This window comes from Heterobasidion irregulare (genome assembly GCF_000320585.1).
Source record: "Heterobasidion irregulare TC 32-1 unplaced genomic scaffold scaffold_12, whole genome shotgun sequence".
Lineage (NCBI taxonomy): Eukaryota > Fungi > Basidiomycota > Agaricomycetes > Russulales > Bondarzewiaceae > Heterobasidion > Heterobasidion irregulare.
Genome location: NW_009258208.1, coordinates 1,718,708 through 1,732,725, shown reverse-complemented (window position 1 = coordinate 1,732,725; position 14,018 = coordinate 1,718,708). Strand labels below are relative to the sequence as shown.

The 14,018-nt window shown below is 50.5% G+C and overlaps 7 protein-coding genes across 7 annotated transcripts in view; 3 read left to right on the top strand and 4 right to left on the bottom strand.

The window, feature by feature from the left end:
• Positions 1 to 18: 18 nt before the first annotated feature.
• Positions 19 to 1,817, bottom strand: HETIRDRAFT_461177 (uncharacterized protein). The gene is made up of 2 exons (XM_009554169.1): positions 985 to 1,817; positions 19 to 908 (listed from the first exon to the last, which is right to left on the bottom strand). Exons 1-2 carry the CDS (start codon positions 1,719 to 1,721, stop codon positions 410 to 412), a joined length of 1,236 nt encoding a protein of 411 aa, XP_009552464.1. The 5' UTR covers positions 1,722 to 1,817; the 3' UTR covers positions 19 to 409.
• Positions 1,818 to 1,939: 122 nt separating this feature from the next.
• HETIRDRAFT_412354 (uncharacterized protein) lies at positions 1,940 to 3,009 on the top strand. The gene is made up of 3 exons (XM_009554168.1): positions 1,940 to 2,172; positions 2,268 to 2,890; positions 2,958 to 3,009. Exons 1-2 carry the CDS (start codon positions 2,002 to 2,004, stop codon positions 2,325 to 2,327), a joined length of 231 nt encoding a protein of 76 aa, XP_009552463.1. The 5' UTR covers positions 1,940 to 2,001; the 3' UTR covers positions 2,328 to 2,890; positions 2,958 to 3,009.
• On the bottom strand, positions 1,940 to 3,019 carry HETIRDRAFT_481743 (uncharacterized protein). The gene is made up of 3 exons (XM_009554167.1): positions 2,958 to 3,019; positions 2,268 to 2,890; positions 1,940 to 2,172 (listed from the first exon to the last, which is right to left on the bottom strand). Exon 2 carries the CDS (start codon positions 2,646 to 2,648, stop codon positions 2,379 to 2,381), a length of 270 nt encoding a protein of 89 aa, XP_009552462.1. The 5' UTR covers positions 2,649 to 2,890; positions 2,958 to 3,019; the 3' UTR covers positions 1,940 to 2,172; positions 2,268 to 2,378.
• A 617-nt stretch (positions 3,020 to 3,636) lies between these two features.
• On the top strand, positions 3,637 to 6,049 carry HETIRDRAFT_106809 (MFS sugar transporter; the record flags this gene model as incomplete). The annotated part of the gene is made up of 15 exons (XM_009554166.1): positions 3,637 to 3,721; positions 3,788 to 3,803; positions 3,866 to 4,166; positions 4,223 to 4,259; positions 4,317 to 4,481; positions 4,540 to 4,777; positions 4,838 to 4,870; positions 4,935 to 4,950; positions 5,002 to 5,120; positions 5,176 to 5,219; positions 5,282 to 5,310; positions 5,366 to 5,501; positions 5,554 to 5,615; positions 5,672 to 5,737; positions 5,798 to 6,049. The coding sequence occupies 15 exons, from the start codon at positions 3,637 to 3,639 to the stop codon at positions 6,047 to 6,049; spliced, it is 1,599 nt and encodes a 532-aa protein (XP_009552461.1).
• A 421-nt stretch (positions 6,050 to 6,470) lies between these two features.
• HETIRDRAFT_163019 (uncharacterized protein) lies at positions 6,471 to 7,229 on the bottom strand (the record flags this gene model as incomplete). Its single annotated transcript, XM_009554165.1, has 3 exons — positions 6,471 to 6,528; positions 6,581 to 7,089; positions 7,143 to 7,229. 3 exons carry the CDS (start codon positions 7,227 to 7,229, stop codon positions 6,471 to 6,473), a joined length of 654 nt encoding a protein of 217 aa, XP_009552460.1.
• Positions 7,230 to 7,987: 758 nt separating this feature from the next.
• HETIRDRAFT_430587 (uncharacterized protein) lies at positions 7,988 to 9,320 on the top strand (the record flags this gene model as incomplete). Its single annotated transcript, XM_009554164.1, has 3 exons — positions 7,988 to 8,282; positions 8,336 to 8,416; positions 8,473 to 9,320. The coding sequence occupies 3 exons, from the start codon at positions 7,988 to 7,990 to the stop codon at positions 9,318 to 9,320; spliced, it is 1,224 nt and encodes a 407-aa protein (XP_009552459.1).
• Positions 9,321 to 9,363: 43 nt separating this feature from the next.
• The window catches only part of HETIRDRAFT_148374 (MFS sugar transporter), a 31,168-nt gene continuing 26,513 nt past the window's right edge, over positions 9,364 to 14,018 (bottom strand). The window contains exons 4-12 of the mRNA XM_009554163.1: positions 11,362 to 11,391; positions 11,141 to 11,305; positions 10,774 to 11,081; positions 10,490 to 10,714; positions 10,336 to 10,436; positions 10,072 to 10,282; positions 9,999 to 10,021; positions 9,604 to 9,941; positions 9,364 to 9,547 (exon numbers count right to left, since the gene is read on the bottom strand). Of these exons, the coding sequence (XP_009552458.1) occupies positions 9,518 to 9,547; positions 9,604 to 9,941; positions 9,999 to 10,021; positions 10,072 to 10,282; positions 10,336 to 10,436; positions 10,490 to 10,714; positions 10,774 to 11,081; positions 11,141 to 11,305; positions 11,362 to 11,391 (1,431 nt within the window). The 3' untranslated portion in view covers positions 9,364 to 9,517. The remainder of the gene's footprint in view (positions 9,548 to 9,603; positions 9,942 to 9,998; positions 10,022 to 10,071; positions 10,283 to 10,335; positions 10,437 to 10,489; positions 10,715 to 10,773; positions 11,082 to 11,140; positions 11,306 to 11,361; positions 11,392 to 14,018) is intronic.

Sequence of the window (14,018 nt, the reverse complement as noted above, 5' to 3'; positions counted from 1 at the left end):
GGTTGGCCCAAAAGCATTCAACAAAACTTATAGTATTTCATGAGCATAGCATCCCAAGTACATACACACGAACGGCCTAACGCCGTTCGATTCGTGGACACAAAAAGGAGCAAGCAAATCTGCAAATCAAGGCACGGGAAGAACAGGCGCGACAACACATCGACTGGACGATATTTGGCACGTAATAAAAACGCGGAAAACGAGAAGTGATAAACAGCGGTGCATGAGGATGAGGGAGAAGGTATCGCAGGAGTAAACAGTGTATGGAGGAGGTAACGCACGGGAGCAGAAGAAAAGATGAAGTAGCACGGATAAATCAACGAATATTAACATGAACAAAGCTTAGATGAAACATGGAATACAAATCGAGGGTAAAGACCCAAAACATGAACCTGTGAGCGCTACGAGCTTAGCGCGGAGATGAAGGGCCGCCCGCTGGACCATGAGGAGCCACTGGAGCTCGACCGCGTGTGGGGAGGACCTTGATTGCGCGGCCCTTCTTCACGTCCGCGGCTTTCTCCCTCTTGGGTCGCACGAGCCTCTCGAATCCTATATCGAGGGCCTTAGTCGGCAATGCGGGCAGTTCGTCATTATCCTTCTCGGCCGTGCCTGCCTTCTCAAACTCGGTCGCAAGTGTCTTCGGCGGCAGCGCCGGCATCGGCAACTCGTCGTCGTCAGAGTCCCAAGGATCAGGACTCAGAGCGCGGCGGGAGGGTTTCGGCGGCGTTTGGGGGGTCGTTGTGCGCCTCTGTGCCTTGGATTTGGATTTAGAGAGACCGCTGGTGAAGAGCCGGCGAGGGGCACAGTTCTCAGGCGGAATGAATTCGGGGTGGTCCACCGGAAGGAGGGTGCGAGGGTCGATGGGTGCGTTAAAGTGTGGATTCATGAACTCTTGTTTCTTGCCACGGCTACAAGACAAAAGAGCATTAAGTGAGTGGGTCATCGATGCCACTGCTGGGCCACACACGTGCGGAAAATACGCACTGAACGTAGGTCAAAGTCGGCCTCTCGAGACGCGACGTTGGCGTGCGTGGCTCGATGGGAGACGATGGTATAGACGCAGGCGAGTCATCGAGGAACGGGTTGTTGGGAGAATCGCGCACGGGGATCGTCTGCCGAGACGCGACGCGCTGCCTAGTGGCGACCGCTTTGCGAGGCGGGGTGACCGGGGGACGCACGCGTGACGGGGGCGGGGACGGGAGGGCCCACGCCCTCGACGCAGTCGTCAGATGTGAGCGCGACTGCGAGAGGCGTCGGGAGGTCGGCGGACGAGAAGACTGGATCCTGTCGGCTGCGCCAGAGAGGCGCCGCGCCGGGGCTGCCTTGGCTTTCGTGCGCGACGGGGCGCTCGGCTTTGGTTTTCTGGACGACGATTGGCCCCCCATCCAGAACGCGTCCTCGAAGTCCCTCTCATCGCTCAGCTCTGCGGCGAGATCGTCGATCTTCCTCCGCTTCACTATGGTGGGATTCCCCGCCTTGACCTCTTCCTTATCGCCGTCGCGTTCAGGTAAGACACGGGGTGTGGCGGCCAGCACGGGCAGGGCGTGATCCTCCTCATCTGCTGAGTCGAAGGCGGATCCGGCGCGGGATCGCGAGAGCTTTTTGACCGTCCGAGGGGGAGTGAGGAGGGACGCGGTGTCTGCACTGCGCTTACGAGGGTTGTAAGGCGCGCGCGGGGGCAAGGGTACAGGGGAAGAATCAAGGATGCGATGATGCGACATCTACGCAGTGCGAAGTTAACGGAAACGATTAGGTTGGTATTGTGAATGCTGGAAAAATGCGAGTAGGGTAGAAAGGAGGGAAACGTCGGTATTGTCCACGCTCAAGACGATAATCGGCCAACAACAACGGCCACTCACGGATCCCACAATGCGAAATATCACGTAATATTTGCGCACGTGCCTGTTGATGCTTAATCAGCGACCGGCTCGGACTCTGCGAGTGCACCAGTACTGTACTGTAAGGCTCTACGACAATCGTTTGTATGGACAAGGTACTATTATGGGAACGATAAACAGAAGACCGGTAACCACCGCATTGGTAAAACAGTGGTCGTCGATTAGCAATCGTAGTTCACTTTGGACAGCGTTCGACGTTGCAGAACGATCGATCCCTCCTCGGGTCCCATTTACGCCACCGAAGGGCGAAAATCCGATAAGTCCACAAGACGAGCTGAAGGGGCTTGTCCGTGTCAGTAACATGTCCGTCGCGCGCATCGAATGACTAGAAGCGTAAGTGGCAGTGCGACGCGGCGGTGTTATGCTCACCTGGACATGAGTCTCGTGTCAGGGTCCTCGAGAGTGGGTATCATAGCAAATATCACATGAAAGCGAGGAGGCAAAGAAGTGGGGCATTCTCCAGGGATATGTACCTGTCCTCTATTGCAGATGAATCGATCGACAGAGGATGCCAGTTTGGTCAAATCTTGTTCTATTGTATTCTGCCACACTTTCTCTACGGACCGAGTAGACCATAAGCGAAGGAATGCGCGGCCATTCTGCTATCTGGACAAGACCTATTAGTAAAGCCTTCCATGGACGTACCAGCCAGCGCCTGCAGCACTCGAGCTTGATAGAGCTGAACTCCAGATACGGACAGATCAAGTGAGCTAGAAATGATACGGGCAGGTCCGCAGAAAACAGCCTCATTCTGAGGCCTGAAACACGCTGTTCTTTCGCTTCCTTGAACCGTGGAGTCAAAGGTTCTGCGGACCAGGTAGGCCGAGCTGGAGGTTCTGATACGGTCGAAGGATACGATGTATCATGGCTGATATCTGGGACAATCTAGGACACTCTAGTGCAGACGAGTAAAACCCAGATCAGGGACTATAGTCCAGCACTCTGTGGATCGCTCCGAGAGAAAAAGACTCGGCCAGAGTTTTCAGAAATGACTGCAAGTGATGAGGTGCGATGAATGTGATTTTGGCCATTTTGGGAGATCAGCAGAGATCTGCGCACCTATGGAGCCGCTCGTACGATGTTGCTTCGTATTACAATGGATTGTCACAAAGCAATAAGCAAGCACCATTGAGGCTGCCACGGGAGGGCCAGCATGAGTAAACAGAAACAAACATACACCTTTCTCGCTCCGCGGCGGCCCGGCAAAGTGAATGTGACCTCGATAGTCGCACAGTCCCTCTTCCCCAATACAACCAGAATTTCTCGATGGATCAACCCAGGAAGCCAAATATTCACGTCCTCCGGGCGTTTTTTCCTACTTCTTTCTGCACGTCATTGTTCGCAGCTAAGTCGTTCGAGGCGATGTCCTGCTTGTCCTTGACTCCTCTCGGTGTGTTACTGCCCTTTTATGTCTTCCCAGCGCTGTTTCGGCCCGGCGTGAGGCCATGCGGCCAGAAAAGTGCGTGTCGGCAGTAATATGACATCGATGTCCGTGCTACGCTCGCTGGTAAATTCCTATCAGACCCCACAACGGACCGCCAACCGCGCCTCGATCGCCTCTTTCATGTGTTCCTGAGCGAAGGTGATGGAGACTTAAATATTGAGCCCTGGCATGCCCCATGGGGCGACCCGTCATCACTCAAAAGGCCTCCCTTTCGCTTCGGCAGCCCCACACTTCCCCACACTCCGTTCAGTTAGAAGAACGTCTGCAACGAGGTCGCCCTAGTTCATCCTCATCATGGGTCAATTCAGATTTCGTGGCGAGCCCGTCTCGCTGATGGCTATTGTGGTCAACCTCTTCGTCAGTATGGGAGGGTACATCTGTGCGTCAGAATATCACTTGCAGTCATTTCCCCAATAACTCACGATCTCATCGCACTTTTTTTCAGTCGGCTACGATATTGGGTGAGATCCTGAAAGTTCGCTCATCTAATTAGAAAATGATACTTATCATCCCCACACACTAGCTACATCTCGGGTTGTCTCATTATGCCTCACTTCCAGCAGGCATACGGCACAATAGACTCGTCATCTGCCTCCGGTTTCGCACTTTCCTCCCGTCGTCAATCTGTCGTCGTCGCCCTTCTCTCTGCTGGTTGCTTCGCAGGTGCTCTGCTTGGTGTGCCGACTGCTGATTTCTTGGGACGGCGAGGCGCAATCTTCATGGTATCAGTCATTTTCATCGTTGGCGTCATCGTTCAAATTGCGCCTACCGGCAACCTGGGTGCATTCATTGCTGGGAGATTTGTTGCTGGTTTGGGTGTGGGCGTGAGTAGCGTCAACTGCTCCCGTCCTAGAACTCGCTCACCTGTTTCGTGCATCAGGCCCTTTCTGCTCTCGTACCTCTTTATCAGGGAGAAAGTGGGTTGTGCGAATCGTCGAATTTGGCTGGTACTGAATTCCCTCTGCTGCGAACAGTTTCCCCAAAAGCTCTCCGGGGAGCCTTCGTATCGTGCTACCAAGTCATGATCACCTTCGGGATTCTCATCGCTTACATTCTCGACTTCGCCTGTAAGCGCATCGACGGCACGGCTAGCTACAAGATCCCCATTGGCCTTCAAATTATCTGGGGAGCCATTCTCTGTACGAACGCTGCACAACTGTCCCTTGTTGAGCTGTCTTACTGATTCGGCGCTCTCAGGCGCCGGCGTTCCGTTCCTCCCTCAATCCCCTCGGCAGTCTATTCTCACGGGCAACCCCGAGGACGCACGCAGTGTCATCGCGCGCATGCATGGCATCCCGATCGACGATCCTTTAGTGCAGGCGTATATCGACGAGATCACGGAGAAGATTGAGGAAGAGAAGCACTCCGGAGCAAGCTATCTGGATTGCTTCAATTTCCGTAACGACCTAAAGACTGGACAGCGGACGTTAATTGGGTACGTGCACATGCTCAATGTGACAACATACGCGACAAATCAATTGACTTATTGTTATAGATGTTTCGTACAGAGTTTTCAACAGCTCACTGGGTATGACTGCACTCTTCGCCGCTGTATTCATCGTACTCATGAACCCTTAATTCATGCCATACAGCGCAAACTTCATCTTCGTGAGTATCTCTCTGTCGTCCCCGAACTATCCATTCAGAATACCCTCACAGTACTATGGCACATCTATCTTCGGATCCATTAACCCAAGTTTGGACTCGTACATCAGTCAAATCATCTTTGGTCTGTTGGACATGATTGGAACGCTGCCAGGTCTCTACTGCCTCGACCGGTAAAACCTCCCTTGGCTGCATCAAACAGAAAGCTGAAGATTTTTTCTATTCTAGCTTTGGTCGTCGTCGGACAATGATCACAGGAGCTTTGGTCATGGGTAAGTGACGGATGACGATAGGTCTTGTTCATTCATTCTGATCATGAGTCCATTGTTGCCAGGCCTCTCGTACATGTTATACGCTGTGATTGTAAGTCATGTTGTCATTTCGTTTGATGGTTCGCTTAGCAGACCATACATATCAGGGATCGTATGCTCTCTATCCAAACAACGATGCTACTCAAGTCGCGAAGAAGGGTGCCGGCGGAGGAATGTTGTTCGTCATCTGTGTCTTCGTTCTCGCCTACGGTTGTTCGTGGGGGCCTGGTGGATGGGTCAACAGTATGTGGCTCATGTTTTCGGAGCAATGTACAGCGATCTGACTTGAACCCAGCTGGCGAGATCGCGCCTCTGCGTACGCGGGCTAAGCAGCTATCGTTCGTCAGTGCCTCAAATGTGAGTTCTTGATGGATGTCGCTATGTATGCGTCATTGACTGACGGCCTGTGCCAGTGGGTTTGGAATTTCCTCCTCTCCTACTTCTCCCCACCAATTTCTGCCAAAATCGGAGCCAAATACGTGCGTCGTCCCTCGATTCCGAAAGCACCTTGCCTGATGTGAAATGATAACTGCCTGCAGGGCTTCGTATTCTTCGGCGCTAACTTCCTCGCGGCCGCATTCATCTACTTCTTCGTTCCCGAGATGGCCGGCTTGTCGCTTGAGGAGATCAACGGTCTCTTCCAGGCCGGCATCCCAGCCCGCAAATCCTTCGCGTACAACCGACGGATCCGGCAAGAGGATCGCAAGAACCAGGATATCATCGGGGCTGGGGGTGAAGCCAAGCTCGGAGGGCAGGACACGAAAGAGGCGACAGAGTTCATCGAGGCGTGAATGGGAGGGGGAATGCTATGTTCGTCAGGAACTAATGATATATGATACCTTACGAGACATTTGTACTATACAGCTCCGCATCGTTTCGGTTTTGACGATCGTCACGGGCATTGATCATCTACAGCCCTGCTCGTGCGCATCTGGATGTTATTATGGTTTGGGCGATCCTTGGATCGGGATGAAGGTGAATAACACTTATCGCTCAGCTGAGGCGCCAGCCGGAGTTTTCCCAACGTGACATACCAAAAGTGCAAGTCAATCTGGCGCCAACGTCTAGAACTATCAGATCGTGAAGGAGCCTATGTTTGTAGTACACTATGCGGCTTCATACGATGATTCAAACGATCGCAGTGCAAGGATTCAATACTCAAGAGCAGAAAGACGCATCTCACGAGTCACAAGGCCTCGATGTCGCTGCCAATCAATGAGCGCGAGATTTTGCAAACTTGCTGCGGGCGGGTGTAGTCGCCGACTTTCTGCTAGATAAAAATGAGGATCCTTGGCTGCATATAGGACGAGAGGAATGCATACGATTGCCCGCCGAATAATAGTTCAGGCTTCGGTTCCCAGTAACACCGAAATGAATCCAAGTACCATTTTGGCCCTTCTTCTTCGCCCAACGCGACTCGCAGCTTCTCAACAAATTCTGCGGGAGGAGCTCGCTTTCTGGTATAATTTGTATAGAGTGAGATGAAGCCGCCCTTTCCATCCCTGACGACGCGCTCGATCTCTGTAAACTCCAGGATATCCTTGATGCCATGTTTTGCACCAATATCTTCCAGCGCATTGCTCATGCACTGTCCTTCGTCAATAACGAAACTCTCAGAGATCGGAGGGAACTCTGCACTGGCTAATTCATCCTCCGTAAAGGTCTCGGTAGCTGTGGAGTGCACGAAGCCGTTATCTTCTGCATATTTCCACAGTCGATCCATTGTCCATCCACAATGCATGAGTGGCGCTCTCATGGAGTGGCTTCGTAAGGGTATGAGCTGCTTGGGAAGATAGTTGAATGGGGTATATTGGAACACTCTGAGGTAGTCCTGTAGAATTGGTCAGCTAATGATTTAAACAATTGACGAGTACTTAGGCTCACTTCGCTCGTCAGCTTTCGTTGAGTAGGAGCGAAGGGAACTGGGAGCTCTAGCTCTGGAGAAACAGTGTTGACGTTGACGGCAGGCATGGTTGTCGATTGAACGTTGAGAGACAGCCAACTTGTGCTCGCCTAGTGATCGGCGCGGACACAGCTGGATATTTGACATTCCGCCACTCCGTTTACAGCTCCGTTACTGAGCAGAATATCACCCTTTCTGAGCCTTTTTGAGCCCACCTTCAGTTTTTCCCTCTACTGACTCTTTGGTCTCTTATCCTGCTCAGAAGTCTACTGATCATTCAATTAGAATAATCATCTCCTGTAAAATAGTCTGCAGAATACACAAGTTTTCATCCTCTGTACACCCTCGATGAAAAAGAACACGCATGCTTATGTAGCAAAATATGTCGGCGCTGCAATATTTCGGCATTGTACCGGTAGATGCCGCTTGTTGTCCACTCCCCCCCTAGTTGTACGCTGCGAGAAGTCATAAATCGATCTTCGATACTCATCAATTCTAGCTAGCTTGGGCTGAGCAATATTACCAACATTTTCCTTGCCGAAATCATCCATGTTGTTGTGATCATCGATGGCTGTCCATATCAGAAAGTACACTGTGGCCAAGCATGCTTGTTGCTGGTTTGCTTCAATATCTTGGCCCAATGTCCGGACTCCGGTGCCATATCGATGACCATAAGGTTGATCGTCCTTCACAGTTTCACACCTTGTGCAATGTGCTCATCGGATAGGATCACGGCAATCTTGTTCCACTCTGAATTATAAGGTCATCCTGGTACAACGAGATTTCCCCGCTATCTTTCTCTTCATCAGAACCTCTCAGCTCATCGATGTCGAAAAACAAGCCTATCCACCCACGTCATGAAAATTGGCCCAATCAGGTCTCTATATCGCTAAAAGATCACATGGAGCATGCTCGCATGATAATAGAAGAAGCCCGTCAAGGTGAAGGCGAATCTGCGTGGTACGAGCTGTACAACCTGATCCTCAACTTCAACTCCTTGCGTGGCAATCATGCCTATGGTGGACGAGTATCTGTCTGGCCTCAACCCTATCTCTACCGATTCTTAACTCGCGCGGTTGCCCATGCGATTGACGAAGCTCGCGAGGATTCTCTTTTTAAAGGTGAGACGTTTGTTATCCCCTAGCCAGTTTTTTTTTTTTGAGCGTTTGTGCAGCACCGGTGACACGGAGCACGGCAACCTCGCTAGTTCGCCTGGATTCGAACTCCACGAGTAGCTTGTCGGCTATTGTCACCCGTAAGGCTCACTTCACACATAATGTGAACTCGCCGAAATAACATTTCAACATATAGCACAGTCTAATCTGAGTCCAGTAGAATCAACTCATAGTGTCCCTAATGCTCCCCCCGCTCGCCGCGATGATGTCGGAAGTGGAAAAGACGAGTCCGAAGAGGAGCCTGAGGCTAAGGGCCTGGACGCCGAGGCCAAAGAACAAGCTCTGGACAGACAAGGGCAAGGAGGCGAGGCCGAGTCCAAAGAGAAGGAATGCGAATCTGCAGAGGCGGGAGAGGACAAAGGCCATCATCCTGAGGTAAACGAGAGCGATCTTGAAGAGAATGGGCACGAGTCAGCAGAGAAAAAAGAGGACGACGAGGAGGCCGGCGAGGAGGCTGGCGAAGACGAAGAAGAAAATGACATTCCTTTCACAGCTGAGGAGGCTCAATTCCGTGTTCCCGACTTCCTCGTTATTTTGACCAGGGCAATCCCAGATAGCAGCGCGCAGTTTCGAAACGCACTAATTTTTTGGGAGCTGAAAGATTGCCAAGGATACGAGTCTACAACTATGTTTGCTTCCAACGAACAGATGCACAGGAAAGCGCAGATAATGCGCGCGACGATCCCTCAGCTTGTTCAACAGGCTCAATTTCTCTTCCAGCACTTCCCGGAGCAGGATACAGCTATCGGTATGGTCGCTATCGGGCTCTTCTTCCGTGCTCATACTTTTCATCGCAATCGTATGCCGGCTCTACCGCAAGATGGCAAGCTCAAATTGCTCCCTAGGGCCGAAGCTGCTAAAATCCCCACTATCTCCACGATGTACCACATCTACAATCAAAGAGGGACTGATTATTCGACCGCGTTCAAATTTTATTGGACCGTTTCGAGAACGCGGGCAGCCGAGATGGAGGGTGGAAGTTGACACTGCACGCATTGGTTCGCCGTCTTGGTATCCTCCACGAGTTACTGAGACGATGTGAAAGTTGCTTACTTCATGAGCTCGAATACTACAAATGATGAAACGCAGGAACAGCAATAAAGTAATGAGCAAGGGGCATACACAGTATTCGATCTCGAAACTCAACAAAAAATGAAGTGATCAAACGGGGTCATACAATCTTAAACAATTTTCTCGTCTGCATCATTGTGCTATATATAGCTCAGTATCAGTAAGAGGTGCCTCATTAAATCAAAAGTGTACGAACCACTACATCTTTGTGATGAGAAACGACATCCTCAAGCGTCCTTCTCCCCACATCCTTCTTGACCTTCCACGCGGTGAAGATATGGCCTTGTTCGAACACGGCCTCGATCTCCTCCAGTGTCCGACCTGCCGTCTCGGGGAAGCAGAACAAGATATGGATGAAGGCTGAAAAGTTGAAGGTACCGAATATGAAGTACGTCTTGTATGCGATGGAGCTTAAACCGGGTGGGACTGCCCATGCGAGCGCAAAGTTGAACAGCCAGTTGGCCGCAGTGGATAACGATACAGCCTTCGCACGCACACGCATCGGAAATATTTCAGCCGGGTAAGTCCAAGACACTAGCGTAAAAATATTAATTGAAAAAACACCCCATACGAGACGGTGGTGCGACGTACCTGGACCCATAGTGATTGCAAAGCTAGGAGCGCAATTTCAAAACCAAGAATACCAAGAGAGACTGTTGCTCACCTGCATACAAAGAAGTAAGAGCAGACGATGATACCCTTCGTGACACCGTCATGTCCATCAATGACCCAAACACGATCGGTGCCGACTGTACCCCAGTGTCCGTATCTACCTTGCAGACCGCCAACAAGCATCAGCCAAAATCCCATGAACAGGGTGCCTGCGAGAAGCATAGGGCGGCGACCCCAGCGATCGATGTAGAGAATGGCGGGTACTATCAAGTCTGTCAATACTACAAGCAACAGAGCACAGACCAAGAGGACGAACCAGTGAAGGCAACATTTAGAACATATTGAACAGAATCGGCGATCAGGTTCCCACGACGACCTGTTAGGCCAGCGCCTTGGAACACATAGACGATATAGTACCTATAGGGACATAGTCAGCATCAACGAAAACGCAGAAAATGAAAAGGACGCACATCATAATGTTCATGCCAGATAACTGGGACCACATCTGGAGCGATGCGCCGAGCCCGACACGACGGAAAATTCCAGGCTTGAAAAGATCCAAGTAAGACTTGGCGCCCTCGGTACGCTCAAAGTAGACCTGTTGTTTGATCTCCTCAAACTCGAGCTGCACGAGTGCATTATTAGGATCACCTCCACCATGAAGATCCGCGAGGATCTGGAGTGCTTCATCCTCCCTGTGCCATCTTGTCAGTACCCAGTACTCGTCAGGTGCGAATTCAATGCAAAGACAAACCTGTTGTGATCAACGAGCCATCGAGGAGACTCGGGGAACGCCAGCATGCCCGTAGAGAGGATGATGGCTGGTATCATTTGGAGACCCCACGGGATTCGGAACGAGGCGACACCGTTGATATAGGAACAGCCAAACTGGATGAAGTATTGAATGAGGATGCCCCAAGTGATGGACCATTGCTGCATGGCGACGAGACGTCCCCTAATATGAGGAGCCGTAATCTCTGACTGATAGACAGGAACGACAGCGGACGCAAGACCGACAGAGATACCAGATATGATACGACCAACGACTAGCATACCTCGGTTCTATTGTGGGAATACCACATGTCATGCAACGGAAAGCTCTCAGAGTAGAAGATGCTTACGATTGAAGCGCACTGCAAAATCGCGCCGATGACCCAGATGATACCAGAAAGGATGACAGTCTTTTTGCGACCGAATTTATCGGCAAGAGCACTGACGGCGAGCGCGCCTACAAACGAACCCGCAGGCATGGCGGCAACGATTGCACCTTGAGCATTAGGACCGGGCTTTATTGACCCAAGGTAAGCAGACAACGCGATTTTCAAGGCTAAATGACACGTACTGAGCTGAAAGTTTTCAGGTAGGCATCGTTCTGAAGGCTCAATATGCAATGATAAGGGACCAATCTTACTGCTGACTTAACCTAACTAATACCACTCACGTTGAGCACACCAGACATAGACGAGATGTCCAACCCAAAAAGGCCACCGCCTATACACGCAAAAGAGCCGACCACATACTGGATGAGAATTTCATTAGTGAGCCTCTAATAAAGGTATTGTCGAGTCGTACTGGGTTGGCAGCAATTCTGGCGTTGTACTATGGGACAAAACCGAAAGGTTGTCAATAAGCAGGATGTCGGGATCAAGTGGAAAGGAGATGTCACCTACGCCCATGATAAGTGTTATCTTTGGGTGAGTGGCCAAGCAGGAAGGAGGCAGAGGCGCAAGGCCGCATATGCGGGCTATGAGCGGTTTATAAGGGACGGGCGCAAAGAGAAATGAGAGAAGCCTCCTCAAGTTAGGCGAAGCGGCCCGCCATCAACATGCGCGCTCGGTAAGGCATAGAAGGGTGTGTGTCTGGGAGGGTCTAAGAGTCTTGTGACCATACAATGAGAGCATGTCGAGGTACATATCAGCACAGAACATCAAGTTCATCATTGAGTTTACATGCTTGTGGTACATGGACTCCAGTGCGCCTCTTTTAAGGTTCATTGCCGAAGCCGACTGTCCCTGTCACGGTATCAGGATAGGTCTCTACGTAGGCCAAGGCCAAGCTAGCCCACGTATAGATGCCCTGATACAGGGGCTGCATCTGACTGCATTGAGGTTCGCGTCTCTTTGCCCGGCGATTCATTGCTCTGTACCTAAAAAAATGTTCAAGCCTGCTAATTTTATATCTGTGTCCGTCGCTAGAACGTCCACTCTGCACTCACCTACTTATGGGCTTGAGCCTCGGCGTTTTTGACTAGATATATCATGGTTTCATGGTTTCGATGGATTAGATCAAATCCACTCAAACGTAGCTGTGACTAGGAAGAGCAGACAGACAGAATGTCATGCAGAACTCTCAGCAGACCGCGAAGGCGGGAGGGAGATTAAGGAAACGATGGGTCTAGATTTCATTACAAGCCATCTTCTCCCTACACCTTTCAGAGAACCTGATTGCATATATTTAGGCTCTGTGCCATGTTGGCATGTCACTGCGGGTTGATGCATGCTGAGAAAAGATTAGAATTGCGGCGGAGTCTACGCTCTGACAGGTCAGGCTTTCACCGTTCTCCTATTATTGACATTCGTATTGCGGGTTAGATTGATGCAGGAAGGTGCAGGAGAGATGAATTACTGAACCTTGATGACGCCGCCAGACTATTCTAGATGACCATGAGAGTGGTTTTAGGCAGTAAATATCAGGTGGAAACGGTAGGGGAAAACATCGTTGTAGCGCTCTTTGAAATTTGTGGGTAGGAGTTCGAATGGGCGGCGACGCCCGAAATGAACGCATCGCGTTCCGCGGCAAAGTTTCTACTCCTTCGACAGCACATATAAAGTATTCATAGAGACAATGTGGCCAACACGCGATGCTTTAATCAACTCTGGGCTACATGAGGCCGTGGTTGAGGGCTTTTAACCTGGAAATGGTTTATCACTTGGCTTCGTCTTCTGAAATAGATTCCGTTGCACTTATAAAGAACAGTCCTTGTGGCAGCCTCGCACTTTCTGTACCCCAAACCCACCCTCCTTTCTTGCGTCCTAACACCTACTCATGAATATACTGCGCGCACAAGCTACTAGCTCAAGTGACGACCGTGCACTTGCCGGCAGCCACAGGAAAACGACAAAGCTCCGAGGCACCCTCAATTTCGATTTCCGCATTCTTGAAGATTCTGACGATACCATACTTCCGGTGGAAAACACATGTGGTTCGTTTCTGTTATCGTCTCTAGTGATATACGAGCTGAACCATGTTGTAAATTCACAGATTCTGAAGATGAAGCCCACGTTATGACTCCCACTGATACGACCGTCGATGTCCTTGATTATGATGGTGTCCTTGATTATGATGGTGTCGACGATGCCGCCACCTTTGATGAATTCTACTCCGTCGAGGCTACGCCACTTGCTTCCCCTCTTATCCAGAGCACATCAGCATGGAAGGACTCTCTGGTCCCCTTTTCCATCCTAGTTGTATTATCGTCCGTTGCTTACAATATATAATTCTCTAGACAACCGATGTTTCATTGTCCATTCGAGATTTTCTACCCTCAATTAAATCAAACACGGAAGAGGTTGTCGTTTCCGAAAACAATACAGTGTGTGCCAGAAATTAGATCCCTGTCGTACTTGGGAAGCTTATAACAGGTATATTCTAGCTGCGATCCCCGATTCGTGAGGAATACGACTCTACTTCAATCAATGAAGCGTCATTAGTACGATCTAATTCTGAACACGATTTCCCCTCTTTGCCCACTGATGGCTTACGTGGTGATGAGTCGGATCTCCTCAATCAAATTCCGGGAATGTATAGACTTTTGGATCTTATTCTGGAACAAGGAAGCGGCGGCTTGGGTAAGTTCGAATACCACATTCGACCAATTCAACTACCGACATTGATGCAGTTGACAAAATTGTCATCCCTCAACATTCTCTTGGCCAACTTATCAATGCACTGCAACTGGGAGCCTACACGTCGATGACTAAGATTGACTTCAAGGCTCTC

Coding starts and splice junctions, on each gene's coding strand:
- HETIRDRAFT_461177 (XM_009554169.1), bottom strand. CDS start 1,721: ATGTCGCATCATCGCATCCTTGATTCTTCCCCTGTACCCTTGCCCCCG. Junction 909..984: donor CCGACTTTGACCTACGTTCA/GTGCGTATTTTC, acceptor TTTGTCTTGTAG/CCGTGGCAAGAAACAAGAGT.
- HETIRDRAFT_412354 (XM_009554168.1), top strand. CDS start 2,002: ATGGGAACGATAAACAGAAGACCGGTAACCACCGCATTGGTAAAACAG. Junction 2,173..2,267: donor CGATAAGTCCACAAGACGAG/CTGAAGGGGCTT, acceptor TGTTATGCTCAC/CTGGACATGAGTCTCGTGTC.
- HETIRDRAFT_481743 (XM_009554167.1), bottom strand. CDS start 2,648: ATGAGGCTGTTTTCTGCGGACCTGCCCGTATCATTTCTAGCTCACTTG.